General features: G+C 46.8%; 1 protein-coding gene across 2 annotated transcripts in view; it reads right to left on the bottom strand.

The window, feature by feature from the left end:
• epb41l5 (erythrocyte membrane protein band 4.1 like 5) overlaps positions 1 to 16,330 on the bottom strand; it is a 211,912-nt gene that overhangs the window by 91,989 nt on the left and 103,593 nt on the right. For both annotated transcript variants that reach the window (XM_072470182.1, XM_072470187.1), the window contains exons 5-9: positions 15,704 to 15,748; positions 13,438 to 13,490; positions 7,147 to 7,267; positions 1,148 to 1,235; positions 192 to 280 (exon numbers count right to left, since the gene is read on the bottom strand). In XM_072470182.1, the coding sequence (XP_072326283.1) occupies positions 192 to 280; positions 1,148 to 1,235; positions 7,147 to 7,267; positions 13,438 to 13,490; positions 15,704 to 15,748 (396 nt within the window). The remainder of the gene's footprint in view (positions 1 to 191; positions 281 to 1,147; positions 1,236 to 7,146; positions 7,268 to 13,437; positions 13,491 to 15,703; positions 15,749 to 16,330) is intronic.

The following is a 16,330-nucleotide window of genomic DNA, read 5'->3' as shown; positions in this document are numbered from 1 at the left end:
CCTCAAATATATTGCACACTCCTGTCAAATGGTTGCCTCATTGACAAACCAGTTAAGTACCAACGGGTAACCTCCAAAGCAACTGTATTCTTGGACCTGCACATTTTTTTTCTTAAAAAGGGTAGGCAGTACGATTAATGGGACCTTCAGCTTATGTGCATTGTAAAAGGGTGAAGATGGGGCCAACTGACCAGAAAAAGAGTCCAATCTTTGTTTCGCCTTCAAATACCAGTACTCCTGTTGGGGTCAGACCCAGGCTGTATTCATTTTCATCTCTCCCCTAAGTAGGCAAACAGAAATAAAAATGACTATGAGGACATCTGTCACCTCCTGTACCCACAGACAATCAAGAATGCACTAAATTCAACCTCAAACCTCAGGAATGTTGACACACAACATTATTCAGAGCTATACGAACGATAGAAGTAGAATTAAAGTGTAATAAAGAAAACGTATGCAACCTCAAATATATCACCAAGATCTACCGTCCAAAAGGGTGGACATTAGAACTGGCTGGAGCGAAGGCGGGATAATGGGCCTGTTCCCCAAGTCAATTCTGGAACCTTGGCTGGAAACCCGACCTTTGTGGATAGTGGGTGAAGGCAGGACCAGGCTCCACTGTAATGGCCCCTTCCAGAGAGACACCGGTTGACCTCAGACTTGAATATCAGTTATTAGGATGATGTATGAATTATCAGAAGGAGCTCTCGGAGCTGTAAGTTAACAATTCCGAAATTCCACAGGCCATTTGGAATAAGGCCAACATCATGATCCTGCCTCCTGCCCCACTCGATCCTCATGCTGCAGAGGAAGGAGTCAGGACCACAGCCTCCTGCAGCCGGCCGGAGGTGGAAACGGGGGCAGCCAGGTTAAAAGACCCATCTCCATTTGCTGGGATGTGGACCCAGTTCTGTGAATGAGTGAGAGGACCCCTAACCCTCACCAACTAGCCCCAAGTCAGAACAGGAAAGCTCAGCCCATTAACTCGGCTTTTCTCTCCACAGATGTGACCTGGCACGATGTGGAGTTCTAGCATTCTCGGTCTATATCTCATTCGCAGCCAATCTAATTTAAGACCGAGAAAACAGTTAACTTTATCCATGATGGGCGACATCACTAAACAGTCCAAATTCGCTCCGGTCCTTACTTTAACCTTGTGCATGTCCACGCCATACATCTCCAGCCATTTAGCTTTGTTGAGAAAGTTCATTTCTGCCTGAGATGGTGTTTGCCCCCTGCAAAGAGAGAAGATTTCTAGTGAAATTTGCCTGCTCGCATCACTGCTAAAGGCTTCTTAAAGCATCCTCTATTCAAACCATACCAAGTTACCCATTCACAGAGTTACAAAAAGCCGATAAAGCACATAAGTGGTAAAGCAAAAAGTGCAGAGGATACTGGAAGTCTGCAGAGGGATTTGGACAGGCTAAGTGAATGGGCTAGGGTCTGGCAGATGGAATACAATGTTGACAAATGTGAGGTTATCCATTTTGGTAAGAATAACGGCAAAAGGGATTATTATTTAAATGATAAAAAATTAAAACATGCTGCTGTGCAGAGAGATCTGGGTGTGCTAGTGCATGAGTCGCAGAAAGTTGGTTTTCAGGTGCAACAGGTGATTAAGAAGGCAAATGGAATTTTGTCCTTCATTGCTAGAGGGATGGAGTTTAAGACGAGGGAGGTTATGCTGCAATTGTATAAGGTGTTAGTGAGGCCACACCTGGAGTATTGTGTTCAGTTTTGGTCTCCTTACTTGAGAAAGGACGTACTGGCACAGGAGGGTGTGCAGAGGAGATTCACTAGGTTAATCCCAGAGCTGAAGGGGTTGGATTACGAGGAGAGGTTGAGTAGACTGGGACTGTACTCGTTGGAATTTAGAAGGATGAGGGGGGTTCTTATAGAAACATATAAGATTATTAAGGGAATAGATAGGATAGATGCGGGCAGGTTGTTTCCACTGGCGGGTGAAAGCAGAACTAGGGGGCATAGCCTCAAAATAAGGGGAAGTAGATTTAGGACTGAGTTTAGGAGGAACTTCTTCACCCAAAGGGTTGTGAATCTATGGAATTCCTTGCCCAGTGAAGCAGTAGAGGCTCCTTCATTAAATGTTTTTAAGATAAAGATAGATAGTTTTTTGAAGAATAAAGGGATTAAGGGTTATAGTGTTCGGGCCGGAAAGTGGAGCTGAGTCCACAAAAGATCAGCCATGATCTCATTGAATGGCGGAGCAGGCTCGAGGGGCCAGATGGCCTACTCCTGCTCCTAGTTCTTATGTTCGTATGAAACAGGACACTCAGTTCAAAGAGTCTACTTCAGTCTTTCTGCTCCACTTCACCCAATCAGCTTATCGCTCTATTCTTTTCTCTCTCCAGTTTTCCCTTAAATCCATCCACGCTATTCACCTCAACTCCTCTGGAGATAACACATTCCCTAATCTTACCACAGTCTGGTTAATGAAGGATCTCCCCGAATTTCTGACAGCATTTATTAGTCACTACCTTATATTTATTACCTCGTGTAGGATGCTGATATTTTCTCCACACCTACGTCATCAAATATCCCAAAGCCCCTGTCACCCCTCAGCTTTCACTTTTCCCAGAGGTAACTGCCCATTCAGCATTTTCTGAGAGCTATCATCCTTGTCAATTAGAACATAGAACATAGAACAATAGAGCGCAGTACAGGCCCTTCGGCCCTCGATGTTGCGCCGACCTGTGAAACCACTCTAAAACCCATCTATTCCCTTATCGTCCATATGTCTATCCAATGACCATTTGAATGACCTTAGAGTTGGCGAGTCCACTACTGTTGCAGGCAGGGCATTCCACACCTTTACTACTCTCTGAGTAAAGAACCTACCTCTGACATCTGTCTTATATCTATCTCCCCTTAATTTAAAGCTATGTCCCCTCGTGCTAGACATCACCATCCGAGGAAGAAGGCTCTCACTATCCAATCCTCTGATCATCTTGTATGCCTCAATTAAGTCACCTCTTAACCTTCTTCTCTCTAACGAAAACAGCCTCAAGTCCCTCAGCCTTTCCTCATAAGATCTTCCCTCCATACCAGGCAACATTCTGGTAAATCTCCTCTGCACCCTTTCCAATGCTTCCACATCCTTCCTATAATGCGGCGACCAGAATTGTACGCAATACTCCAAATGCGGCCGCACCAGAGCTTTGTACAGCTGCAACATGACCTCATGGCTCCGAAACTCAATCCCTCTACCAATAAAAGCTAACACACCGTACGCCTTCTTAACAACCCTCTCAACCTGGGTGGCAACATTCAGGGATCTATGTACATGGACACCGAGATCTCTGCTCATCCACACTGCCAAGAATCTTACCATTAGCCCAGCACTCTGTCTTCCTGTTATTCCTTTCAAAATGAATCACCTCACACTTTTCTACATTAAACTCCATTTGCCACGTCTCAGCCCAGCACTGCAGCTTATCTATGTCCTTCTGTAACTTGTAACATCCTTCCGCACTGTCCACAACTCCACCGACTTTAGTGTCATCTGCAAATTTACTCACCCATCCTTCTACGCCCTCCTCCAGGTCATTTATAAAAATGACAAACAGCAGTGGCCCCAAAGCAGATCCTTGTGGTACACTACCAGTAACTGGACTCCAGTCTGAACATTTCCCATCAACCACAACCCTTTGTCTTCTTCCAGCTAGCCAATGTCTGATCCAAACTGCTAAATCACCCTGAATCCCATGCCTCCGTATTTTCTGCAGTAGCCTACCGTGGGGAACCTTATCAAAAGCTTTACTGAAATCCATATATGCCACATCAACTGCTTTACCCTCATCCACCGGTGTGGTCACTTTCTCAAAGAACTCAATAAGGTTTGTGAGGCACGACCTACCCTTCACAAAACCGTGTTGACTATCTCTAATCAAATTATTCCTTTCCAGATGATTATACATTCTATCTCTTATAAACCTTTCCAAGATTTTGCCCACAACAGAAGTAAGGCTCACTGGTCTATAGTTACCTGGGTTTTCTCTACTCCCCTTCTTGAACAAGGGGACAACATTTGCTATCCTGCAGTCTTCTGGCACTATTCCTGTAGACAATGACTTAAATATCAAAGCCAAAGGCTCAGCAATCTCCTCCCTAGCTTCCCAGAGAATCCTAGGATAAATACCATCCAGCCCAGAGGACTTATCTATTTTCACACTTTCCAGAATTGCTAACACCTCCTCTTTATGAACCTCAAGCCCTTCTAGTCCAGTAGCCTGAATCTCAGTATTCTCCTCGACAACATTGACTTTTTCCTGTGTGAATATTGACGAAAAATATTCATTTAGCACCTCTCCTATCTCCTCGGACTCCAAGCACAACTTCCCACTACTGTCCTTGACTGGCCCTACTCTTACCCTCGTCATTTGTTTATTCCTGACATATCCATAGAAAGCTTTAGGGTTATCCTTGATCCTACCTGCCAAAGACTTCTAATGTCCCCTCCTGGCTCTTCTTAGCTCTCTCTTTAGGTCCTTCCTAGCTAACTTGTAACTCTTGAGCGCCCTAACTGAACCTTCATGTCTCATCGCATCAGTATTGCCTTTCCCCCAGATATAACTCTTGCCCTGCAGTATATACCTATCCCTTTCCACACTATCACCAAAGTGCTCACCTACCTCCAAATCTAACACCTGTCCTGGTTCATTACCCAGTACCAAATCCAATATGGCCTCGCCTATCGTTGGCCTATCTACATACTGTGTCAGGAAACCCTCCTGCACACTTTGGACAAAAACAGACCCATCTAAAGTACTCAAACTATAGCGTTTCCAGTCAATATTTGGAAAGTTAAAGTCCCCCATAACAACTAACCTGTTGCTTTCGCTCCTATCCAGAATCATCTTTGCAATCCTTCCCTCTACATCTCTGGAACTTTTCGGAGGCCTATAGAAAACCCCTAACAGGGTGACCTCTCATTTCCTGTTTCTACCTCAGCAGACGAGTCCTCATCAAACGTCCTTTCTGCCACCGTAATACTGTCCTTGACTAACAATGCCACCCCTCCCCCTCTTTTACCACCTTCCCTGAGCTTATTGAAATATCTAAACCCCCGCACCTGCAACAACCATTCCTGTCCCTGCTCTATCCATGTCTCCGAAATGGCCACAACATCGAAGTCCCAGGTACCAACCCATGCCACAGATTCACCCATCTTATTCCGGATGATCCTGGCATTGAAGAAGATACAATTTAAACCACTTTCCTGCCTGCTGGTACACTCCTGCAACTTTGAAACCTTACTCATGACCTCTACTCTCAACCTCCTGTATACTGGAGCTACAATTCAGGTTCCCAAGCCCCCGTTGAACTAGTTTAAACCCTCCCGAAGAGCATTAGCAAATTTCCCCCCCCAGGATATTGGTACCCCTCTGGTCCAGGTGTAGACCATCCCGTTTGTAGAGGTCCCACCAACCCCAGAATGAGCGCCAATTATCCAGAAATCTGAAACCCTCCCTCCTGCACCAACCCTGTAGCCACGTGTTCAACTCCTCTCTCTCCCTATTCCTCGTCTCGCTATCACGTGGCACGGGTAACAACCCAGAGCTAATAACTCTGTTTGTCCTAGATCTATGTTCCCTGAATTCCTGTCTTACATCCCTTTCCCTTTTCTTACCTATGTCGTTGGTACCTATGTGGACCACGACTTGGGGCTGCTCCCCCTCCCCCTCAAGGATCCCAAAAACACATCTTCTCCAATGCCTCTATATTCTTTCCTAATGGAGTTATCATTTCAACTAAATTTGTTAAAACTGAAAGTTAAATGGCCAAGAATTAGAATCGCGACAATGCAGAAGGAAGCCATTCAGCCCATCAAGTCTACACCGACCGTCTGAAAGAGCACGCTACCCAGGCCTACTTCCCAACCCATCCTATTCGCTTAACCTAACCTGCATATATCCCTGGACACTAAGGGGCAATTTAGCACGGCCAATTCAACTAACCTGCACATTTTTGGACTGTGGGAGGAAACCGGAGCACCCGGAGGAAACCCACGGAGCCACGGGGGGAAAAGTGTAAACTCCACACAGTCACCTGGGGCCGGAATTGAACCCGGTTCCCTGGCGCTGTGAGAAACAACATTGCCAAAAGAACTACAGTGGCTCAGAGAGAAGACCCACCGCCATCTTCCATGACATTTATCAGATTTACTGTGATATTAAAATTTACTGAATGTAGCCCTTTGATTCCAGTGCTGAAGAGTCACAATGCAGACAATCTAAGAGGTGTCGCGATATTGTATACAAACCACTGAAAACTTCAGAGGAACTCCACATCCACGGATATTTACCAGGGATAACCACGAGGAACAATGACTGTAGATATTTGCCGAGGTAGTAAATGCAATTGCCCCCAGTGAAGGTCAACTGGCGCAAAGCGCAGACGTTCAGGGATTGATTTCACGCAAGGCCGCAGTCGTGATTGGTGAGCAGGTGAATCTCTGGGAATGGCAGTAAGGGAGGCTTAGGAGGGGACGAGGCCTTGCTCAGGCTGGTTAAAAATTCCCCTCTGTGATGAACGGTTACTGCCTTATCATCATGTAAGGTGATGTCCCCTTTAAGACCGGGCTTGGAACCCTGGGGACTCCGCCTCTGGCTCCGCCCATCTGGGAGCCATACATAAAGGGCTGCCTCATGGTCTGTATAGCAGTCAGCTCTCGTCTCTAGCTCTAGCATAGTTATTAGTCTAATAAAGCCTTCTTTACAGTTTAATCTCTAAGCGTCATTATTGAGGGTACCTCACCCTCTCAGCAATGTTCGGTGACCCATTTTACCTCACTTCCTTTTTTTATCTGTACCGAACTCAGCAGAATTCAAAGTCAGAAAGAATGTGAAATGGGCTGCTGGCCCCCTAATCCGATCGCCAGATGTCAAGATCTACCCCACAGAGGCGCACCTACTCATCAGAGGCGCACCATAGCCTGCCCACGGTGCCGGTCCATTCAGTGTGTGTCAATCTGGTTTCACCCACCTCGATGGGTCCTGGATAACAAATCCCACAAACGATTGATTCACATCTTATGTTCTCTAATGTCATACGAAGAAATTAACAGCAGTGGCCGAAATCATCTCAAATCTACCTCAGGAAGTGTTCAGGAAAAGGAGAACGTCGTACCTGCATTCCTTCCATTTCTGAAAGATGGCGAGTTCCGTCTCTTCAGTCTGATCCGGCACATATCTGAACTCTGACACAAAGTCGGGTCCGTGATCAGAGGGATCGCAGTCACCCATTTCAGCTACAGTGAACAAACCAGGAAATAGGTTAAGTAACTAAAATACAGATGTTTCACTACTCTCGCTCAATCTTTTTCCATTATTCCACCCATCAGTAAGAAAAACATTTGCTGACTAATCAGGAAAACAGACAATGATGTTCTAAAGCCAGCTCACCGTTAAAAGCAAGGAAAAGTCCAAGAGATAAGTAACGGCAGGGAATGAATTCTGCTGAAGTCCCGGTACATAAGAACATAAGAACTAGGAGCAGGAATAGGCCATATGGCCCCTCGAGCCTGCTCTGTCATTCAATGAGATCATGGCTGATCTTTTGTGGACTCAGCTCCACTTTCCCACCCGAACACCATAACCGTTAATCCCTTTTTTCTTCAAAAAACTATCTATCTTTATCTTAAAAACATTTAATGAAGGAGCCTCAACTGCTTCACTGAGCAAGGAATTCCATAGATTCACAACCCTTTGGGTGAAGAAGTTCCTCCTAAGCTCAGTCCTAAATCTACTTCCCCTTATTTTGAGGCTATGCCCCCTAGTTCTGCTTTCACCCACCAGTGGAAACAACCTGCCCGCATCTATCCTATCTATTCCTTTCATAATTTTATATGTTTCTATAAGATCCCCCCCGCATCCTTCTAAATTCCAACGAGTACAGTCCCAGTCTACTCAACCTCTCCTCGTCATCCAACCCCCTCAACTCTGGGATTAACCTAGTGAATCTCCTCTGCACACCCTCCAGTGCCAGTATGTCCTTTCTCAGGTAAGGAGACCAAAGCTGAACACAATACTCCAGGTGTGGCCTCACTAACACAGTATACAATTGCAGCATGACCTCCCTAGTCTTAAACTCCATCCGTCTAGCAATGAAGGACAAAACTCCATTTGCCTTCTTAATCACCTGTTGCACCTGTAAACCAACTTTTTGCGACTCATGCACTAGCACACCCAGGTCTCTCTGCACAGAAGCACGTTTTAATATTTTATCATTTAAATAATAATCCCTTTTGCTGTTATTTTGACCAAAATGGATAACCTCACATTTGTCAACATTGTATTCCATCTGCCAGTCCCTAGCCCATTCACTTAACCTATCCAAATCCCTCTGCAGACTTCCGGTATCTTCTGCACTTTTTGCTTTACCAATCATCTTAGTGTCACCTGCAAACTTGGACACATTGCACTTGGTCCCCAACTCCAAATCATCTATGTAAATTGTGAATAATTGTGGGCCCAACACTGATCCCGGAGGGACACCACTAGCTACTAATTGGCAACCAAAGAAACACCCATTAATCCCCACTCTTTGCTTTCTATTAATTAACCAATCCTCTATCCATGCTACTACTTTATCCTTAATGCCATGCATCTTTATCTTATGCAGCAACCTTTTGTGTGGCACCTTGTCAAAAGCTTTCTGGAAATCCAGATATACCACATCCATTGGCTCCCCGTTATCTACCGCACTGGTAATGTCCTCAAAAAATTCCACTAAATTAGTTTGGCACGACCTGCCCTTTATGAATCCATGCTGCGTCTGTCCAATGGGACAATTTCCATCCAGTGCCTCGCTATTTCTTCCTTGATGATAGATTCCAGCATATTCCCTACTACCGAAGTTAAGCTAACTGGTCTATAATTACCCGCTTTCTGCCTACCTCCTTTTTTTAAACAGTGGTGTCATGTTTGCTAATTTCCAATCCGCCGGGACCACCCCAGACTCTAGTGAATTTTGGTAAATTATCACTAGTACATTTGCAATTTCCCTAGCCATCTCTTTTTTTCTATTATTACTTTTTCTGAGTTACCAAGCCAGGGCTCAGAGTGTGGACTGGGGCGAACCCCTAATCCAGCTCCTTGCCTGCTCCAAAAACCAATTCAAATTCAAATTGAATCCAATTCATGGTCCCCACAAGAGAGACATACCAGATCTGAGCCAAAAGGTTACTACACCTGATCTTAGCCAAAAAGCCGAGAACAGATTCCCTAGCCATCTCTTTTAGCACTCTGGGATGCATTCCAACAGGGCCAGGAGACTTGTCTACCTTTAGCCCCATTAGCTTGCCCATCACTACCTCCTGAGTGATAACAATCATCTCAAGGTCCCTCAGCCATTTTCTCATCTCCCATTATAAAATCTCCCTTCTCATTCTCTAAAGGACCCATATTTACCTTAGCCACTCTTTTTTGTTTTATATATTTGTAGAAACTAATGTCCGGGCTTTCAAATTGCCCTAGAAGAGGCTGTTTCTCAGAATTAACAGCACTCGTGCCACTGAATCAGATGTTTTTACGTTCAAGCCCCAATCCAGGGACCAAGCTCTCAACCCACCCACCCAGAAGATTTGGGCTGTCACGTCCCACTCCAGAGCATTGAACACACAGTCCAGGCTGACAGGCCACCACAGTGCTGAGCAGTACTACAATGTCAGAGGTTCTTGTCTGTCAGAGGAGATGTTAAACACTAACTCTCAATGGACACATGAGACTCTCGGCACTATTTCAAAGGGTCCCCCCCGATGTTGAAATGAAATGAAAATTGCTTGTCACAAGTAGGCTTCAAATGAAGTTACTGTGAAAAGCCCCTAGTCGCCACATTCCGGCGCCTGTTCGGGGAGGTTGGTACGGGAATTGAACCCGCGCTGCTGGCCTTGGTCTGCTTTACAAGCCAGCTATTTAGCCCACTGTGCTAAACTAGCCCCTAATATGGCTGTTGTGACCATTTTCACCCCTCAACCAACATCAATAAACAACAGATTCTCTGGCCATTGACAGTGTTTCCTATGAGATCTTAGTGTGCAAATTGGTCGTCATATTTCAGATATTACCGGTGACAAAATTTTAAAAGCACTTCAAGTGACAACTGCACCACACTTTGGGCCTTCCTGATGTCATTGACGACACGGCACAGAGGTTAGTCCTGCAGCCTCACGGTGTAAGGGGCCCGGGTTCGACTCTGGCCTTGGATAACATGTGTGGAGTTTGCACTTTCTCCGGGCGCTCCGGTTTCCGCCCACACCCCAAAGATGTGCAGGTTAGGTGGAATAGCCATGCTAAATTGCCCCTCAGTGTCCAAGGATGTGCAGGTTAGGTGGGGGTTACAGGAATAGGGAGGGAGAGTGGGCCTAGTGGGGTGCTCTTTCGGGGGGAGGGGGAGGGGTGCAGTGTTTACATGATGGGCCAAATGGCCTCCTTTTGCACTGTAGCGAGAAAGCCTTTTCTTTGATGCACTTTTATGTTATAATTTTCATACAGTATGTTGAACCCAACTAAAAACAATGGGCTGCTTCATTGATATGACATCTGCATCTTCTGTGGGTTCTATTCTGATCACAGTATTCACAGACGCCCCCTTCATCCACACAGCCAACTCTGCTTTCTAAACTATAAGAGAGAAGCAGATGTGGGACGAAGAGAGAAAAAGCAGGAAGATCCTCATGCAGGAGAGCACGCAAAAGGTGAAGAGAGAGCAGGTGTAACACAAGGATTGGAGTGGTGAGGGTACAGGGTGTGTGTGTGTGTGTGTGTGTGTGTGTGTGTGTGAGATTGATTGAGTGAGAGTGTGATTGATTGAGTGAGATTGATTGAGTGAGAGTGCGAGAGAGAGTGAGAGTGAGAGTGAGAGCGAGAGAGAGAGCGAGCAAGAGGGAGAGAATGAGCGAGAGAGAGAGAGAGAGAGAGTCAGCGAGAGCAAGAGAGGAAGAGTGAGAGAGACCATTGACATTATATCCCGATCAGACATTCTAAACTGTAGCAACAGCTAAGTTGCCGTAAAATGGAGAGACAGTGGGCGGGATTCTCCGCAATCGGCGCGATGTCCGCCGACCGGCGCCAAAAACGGCGCGAATCAGTCCGGCATTGCGCCGCCTCAAAGGTGTGGAACTCTCCGCATCTTGAGGGGCCGAGCCCTCACCTTGAGGGGCTAGGCCCGCGCCGGACTGATTTCCACCCTGCCAGCTAACGGGAAAGGCCTACGGCGCCCCGCCAGCTGGCGCGGAAATGACTTTGCCGTGCGGCGCATGCGCGGGAGCGTCAGCGGCCTCTCACGGCATCCCCGCGCATGCGCAGTGGAGGGGGTCTCTTCTGCCTCCGCCATAGTGGAGACCATGGCAAAGGCCGAAGGAAAAGAGTGCCCCCACGGCACAGGCCCGCCCGCGGATCGGTGGGCCCCGATCGCGGGCCAGGCCACCGTGGGGGCACCCCCCGGGGCCAGATCGCCCTGCGCCCCACCCCCCAGGACCCCAGGACCCGCCCGCGCCGCCTTGTCCCACCGGTAAGAGAGGTGGTTTGATTCTCGCCGGCAGGACAGGCATTCCAGCAGCGGGACTTCGGCCCATCGCGTGCCGGAGAATCGCCGGGGGGGGCCCGCCAATCGGCGCGGCGCGATTCCCACCCCCGCCGAATATCCGGTGCCGGAGAATTCGGCAACCGGCGGGGGCGGGATTCACGCCAGCCCCCGGCGATTCTCCGACCCGGTGGGGGGGTCGGAGAATCCTGCCCAGTGTTTCACGCTGATTTACATTTCATTGTCATGCGGTCAAAATCCTGGAATTCCCTACCCAGAAATATTGTGAAGTAGAACCAGAAAATTTTGGAAACATCAGCAGGTCAAGAGAGAAACCAGCCCAATAGAACGCCTCTTCAGAACTTTAGATCGCGCAGTGAACAGGAAATGTTAACTGGCAGAAGTAAAAGTGTAAGACAATAGGAGGCCTAATGGATATTGGGAGAATTGAAAGATCTCATCACGATAACAGAGAACGAGAATAGCTAAAATAGGTTAGTGTCAAATTGGACTTGAAATAAACTCTGTTTCTCCACAGATGCTGCCTGACCTGCTGCATTTTCCTGCACTTTTTGTTTTTATTTCAGATTTCCAGCAAACACAGTATTTTGCTTTTATAATATTGTGAAATACCACCACCAGTAGTTCAAAGCAACAGTCTACCATTATTACCTTGTCAAGGGCAACTAGGGAGGAACATTAAATGGTGGCCTTGGCATTAACAGCCAAAAAATGTATTTATTTTTTTAAATAGTTGGATCACCTGGATCGTTTTATTTCATTAATTGCCACTGGATGGGGAGATCCCAATAATTTGCTGCTCTCCTGGGCACCACCGATAAAAAAAAGAACATGGCGTCATCATTCATGTCATCCCCTCGAGGATCCTCCTGAACCTCAGTTGGACAGTTCTGCAGGCAAGGCTACCCATGACCCACTTCTGCTCCAAATTACCCAAATGTGGAACAGGTAGCATGGTGATGTCATGCATGAAAGCTCCAAAGAGCAAGAGATCTCACAAAACCGCACTGGGTGGCACGGTCACACAGTGGTTAGCACTGTTGCTTCCCAGCGCCAGGGTCCCAGGTTCCATTCCTGGCTTGAGTCACTGTCTGTGTGGAGTCTGCATGTGCTCCCCGTCTCATCTCTGGGTTTCCTCCGGTTTCCTCCCACAGTCCAAAGATGTGCAGGTTAGGTGGATTAGTGGCAGCACGGTGGCACAGTGGTTAGCATTGCTGCCTCACGGCACCGAGGTCCCAGGTTCGATCCCAGCTCTGGGTCACAGTCCGTGGGGAGTTTGCACATTCTCCCCGTATTTGCGTGGGTTTCGCCCCCACAACCCCAAGATGTGCAAGGTAGGTGGATTGGCCAAGCTAAATTGCCCCTTAATTGGTAAAATTGAATTGGGCAATCGAAGTTTAAAAAAAAGTTTCGGTGGAGGCCATGCTAAAATTGTCCCTTAGTTTCCAAAAAGGGTTAGGTGGGTTACTGGGTTACGATGATAGGGTGGAGGTGTGGACTTAAGTCGGGTGCTCTTTCCAAGGGCCGGTGCAGGCTCCATGGGCCGAATGGCCCCCTTCTGCACTGTAAATTCTAAGATTCTATGAATGTGACAAAGGTTGCAGCCCCAAGAAGCTCGAGAACAGGAGACCAACTTGTTGATACCCTCAGCCATCAAAGTTAAGACACAGTGCTAACCAAATCCTACTTCTGAGGTGAAAGGGAAAACTCCTCCAGATGTCATGTGTATCAGACGCCATCCCAAAGGCCTGAGGAGCAGCTAACTATGGAGTATTAGCCTGACGGAGGCAAAGCAGATTACGTTCAATACTGTCTTGAAAAGCAATGTAGGACTTTCTGAATCCAAACAAAACGCAATCAGAAACAAGGCCTCACCCTGAATGGCATAGGCTGACAGCTGGACCGTTGTGTCAAAAGGGCATTCTAACCTAGAATGTTGGAAAAGAAAAAAAAAGTTTATTTTACAATAGCACATCCAAAAAGAAGCTCCATTCCTGGCAGCCTTTGGCACTGCGCCATAGGGTGGATGTGATGTGGACCTGTGCACATAATTCACTATCCAATGCGATTCCAATCATTGTGTGGCCTAGAGGAAGGCAGCAAGTGAAAGGTTAACCATTTTTCCACACAGAAGGTCGAGCTGACATGCAGCATGTTCCTTTACCTCGCAGTGAACGAGGTAACATGAATAAGCTGGCTGGATTCATATACAAACATGATTCTTGGTCAAGACCTGGAGGTGTTCAAATACACTAGTTGAGATTTTGAAGGATATTTAAATAGGTCACTCGATTCCTCAAACCTTCTCCGCGATTCAGGAAGATCGTGGCTGATCCGATTGAGACCCGTTTTTTTCCTTGAAAATGCTTTATTGAACTTTTAATACTTTACATTAAAAAATTTACAAAGCAAAACAAAACTAACACATGTATCAACAAATGAAAAAATTCCAACCGACAACTGGAACAGTATGCACCCCCTTAAGGAAAATACAACCCAACCAACCTGCGCCCCCCCCCCCCCCCCCCTTCCACACTAACAGCTAACAGTGACCAAGTCCTTAAAGGCCGCCATCTACGATAGAACCCATCGGTCAACCTCCTCAATGAACTTGACCTTCGAGGTACAGTAACTCCATCAAGTCACCTAGCCACATCAAGGCACCAGGTGGCATTGCCTGCCTCCAACTCCCTCACCATGGTTGGGGGGGGGGGGGGGGGGCGGTCACAGTGGTTAGCACTGCTGTCTCACAGCACCAAAGACCTGGGTTCAATTCTGGCCTTGGGTGACTGCGTAGTGTTTATATATTCTCCCAGTGTCTGCGTGGGTTTCCTCCCACAGTCCAAAGATGTGCAGGCTAGGTGGGATTATAGGGAAATGGCAGGGGAGTGGGCCTAGATAGGGTGCTCTTTCGGAGGGGTGGTGCAGACCCGATGGGCTGAATGGCCTCCTGGTGCACTGTAGGGATTCTATGTTTCTAAAAGGTGCAAGTATTCATGGAATTACCACCAGCGGGCAGCATAATTAAAGACCTCTCCTACCCGGGTTATTCTCTCTTCCAACCTCTTCCAGCGGGCAGGAGATACAAAAGTCTGAGAACACTCACTAACATGCACTAACAGCTTCTTCCCCACTGTTACCAGACTCCTGAAAGGCCTTCTTATGGACTGAACTGATCTCTTCACACATCTTCTCTAATGAGTAGCACTACACTCCGTATGCTCATCCGATGCCTGTGTCTATGTATTTACATTGTGTATTTATGCATATCCTATGTCTTTTCATATATTTGGCTTTCATTAATAGGGGGATTGAGTTTGGCTTTCATTTACAGTGGGATTGCGTTTAAGAGCCACGAGATTTTGCTGCAGCTTTATAAAACCCTAATTAGACCACACTTGGAATATTGTGTCCAGTTCTGGTCACCTCATTATAGGAAGGATGTGGATGCTTTGGAGAGGGTACAGAGGAGATTTACTAGGATGCTGCCTGGACTGTGAAGGGCATGTCTTATGAAGAAAGGTTGAGGGAGCTAGGGCTTTTCTCACTGGAGCGAAGAAGAAAGAGCGGTGACTTGGTAGAGGTGTACAAGGTGATGAGACGCATGGATAGACTGGATAGCCAGAGACTTTTCCCCAGGGCAGAAATGTCTGTCACGAGGGGACATCATTTTAAGGTGATTGGAGGAAGGTAGAGGGAAGATGTCAGAGGTAGGTTCTTTACACAGAGAGTGGTGGGTGCGTGAAATGCACTATCAGCAGAGGTGGTGGAGTCAGAGTCATTAGGGACATTTAAGCGATTCTTGGACAGGCACATGGACAGCAGTAAATTGAAGGGGTGTAGGTTAGGTTGATCTTAGATTAGGATAAATGGTCGGCACAACATCGTGGGTTGAAGGGCCTGTACTATGGTGTACTGTTCTATGTTCTATTCTATGTTCTATGTGAATCGATCTGTCTGGACTGTACGCAGAACAATACTTTTCACTGTACCTTGGCACACATGACAATAAATCAAATTAAATTAAATTCAACTCTGTGGCCATCTGTCACAGTAAAGGACAAACACCCAGTCGGACATAATCCAGGTCGAGCGTCGTACTCACATTGCCTGACCCAAAGTTGTGCAAAGCATGACTTACTTGCCACTCAGAATGTCCTGCTTCAGCTGTAACACAAACAGGTATCTGCAGATAAACAAGGAATCAGAGTCAAAGCATAAACCCGACCAATTAAAAAATATATTTGATATCGTAGAAATACACTAACTGCCTGAGGATTGTGGATTCAGGTTTGATAGTAAAAGGAATTTAGGATAAATACACGCAGTCAGAAAACTGGAGGGCTCTGTGGGGGGGGGGGGGAAGGGCCAGAGAGTGCGACGAGCTGGATTATTCTTTCAAAGAGCTGGCAAAAGCACGATGCACTGAATGACCTTCTGCGCAGATTGCAAACGCATGACAAATTGAAGGACAGCAAGCACGACCTACTAGAAGTGTCTCAGGAACAACTGGAAAGAGCAGTCCGCAAAAGAGGTGCCCTGACCCAATGAGAAACGAGAGCAAAAAGGGCAAACAATATTTGCTCTCCCGACAACCAGCGAGGAAAAGAAAATTGAAGCAGCCAGTTCAAACACGGGCAAGTCTTTTCTGTTTCAATCAATGACATGGTAGCTTGGTCACGTGATTTCAGGCTGCTTTATCAAAGGTCGGCGTGTGACAGTTTTAATGCCGCCCAGGGGCACAGGAGCAGACAGAAAGGTCAGGGAA

The sequence above is a fragment of the Scyliorhinus torazame genome, chromosome 2 (assembly GCF_047496885.1).
Source record: "Scyliorhinus torazame isolate Kashiwa2021f chromosome 2, sScyTor2.1, whole genome shotgun sequence".
Taxonomy (NCBI): Eukaryota; Metazoa; Chordata; class Chondrichthyes; order Carcharhiniformes; family Scyliorhinidae; genus Scyliorhinus; species Scyliorhinus torazame.
Note: the sequence above shows the minus strand (reverse complement) of the source record. Positions and strands in the feature narration are given on the sequence as shown.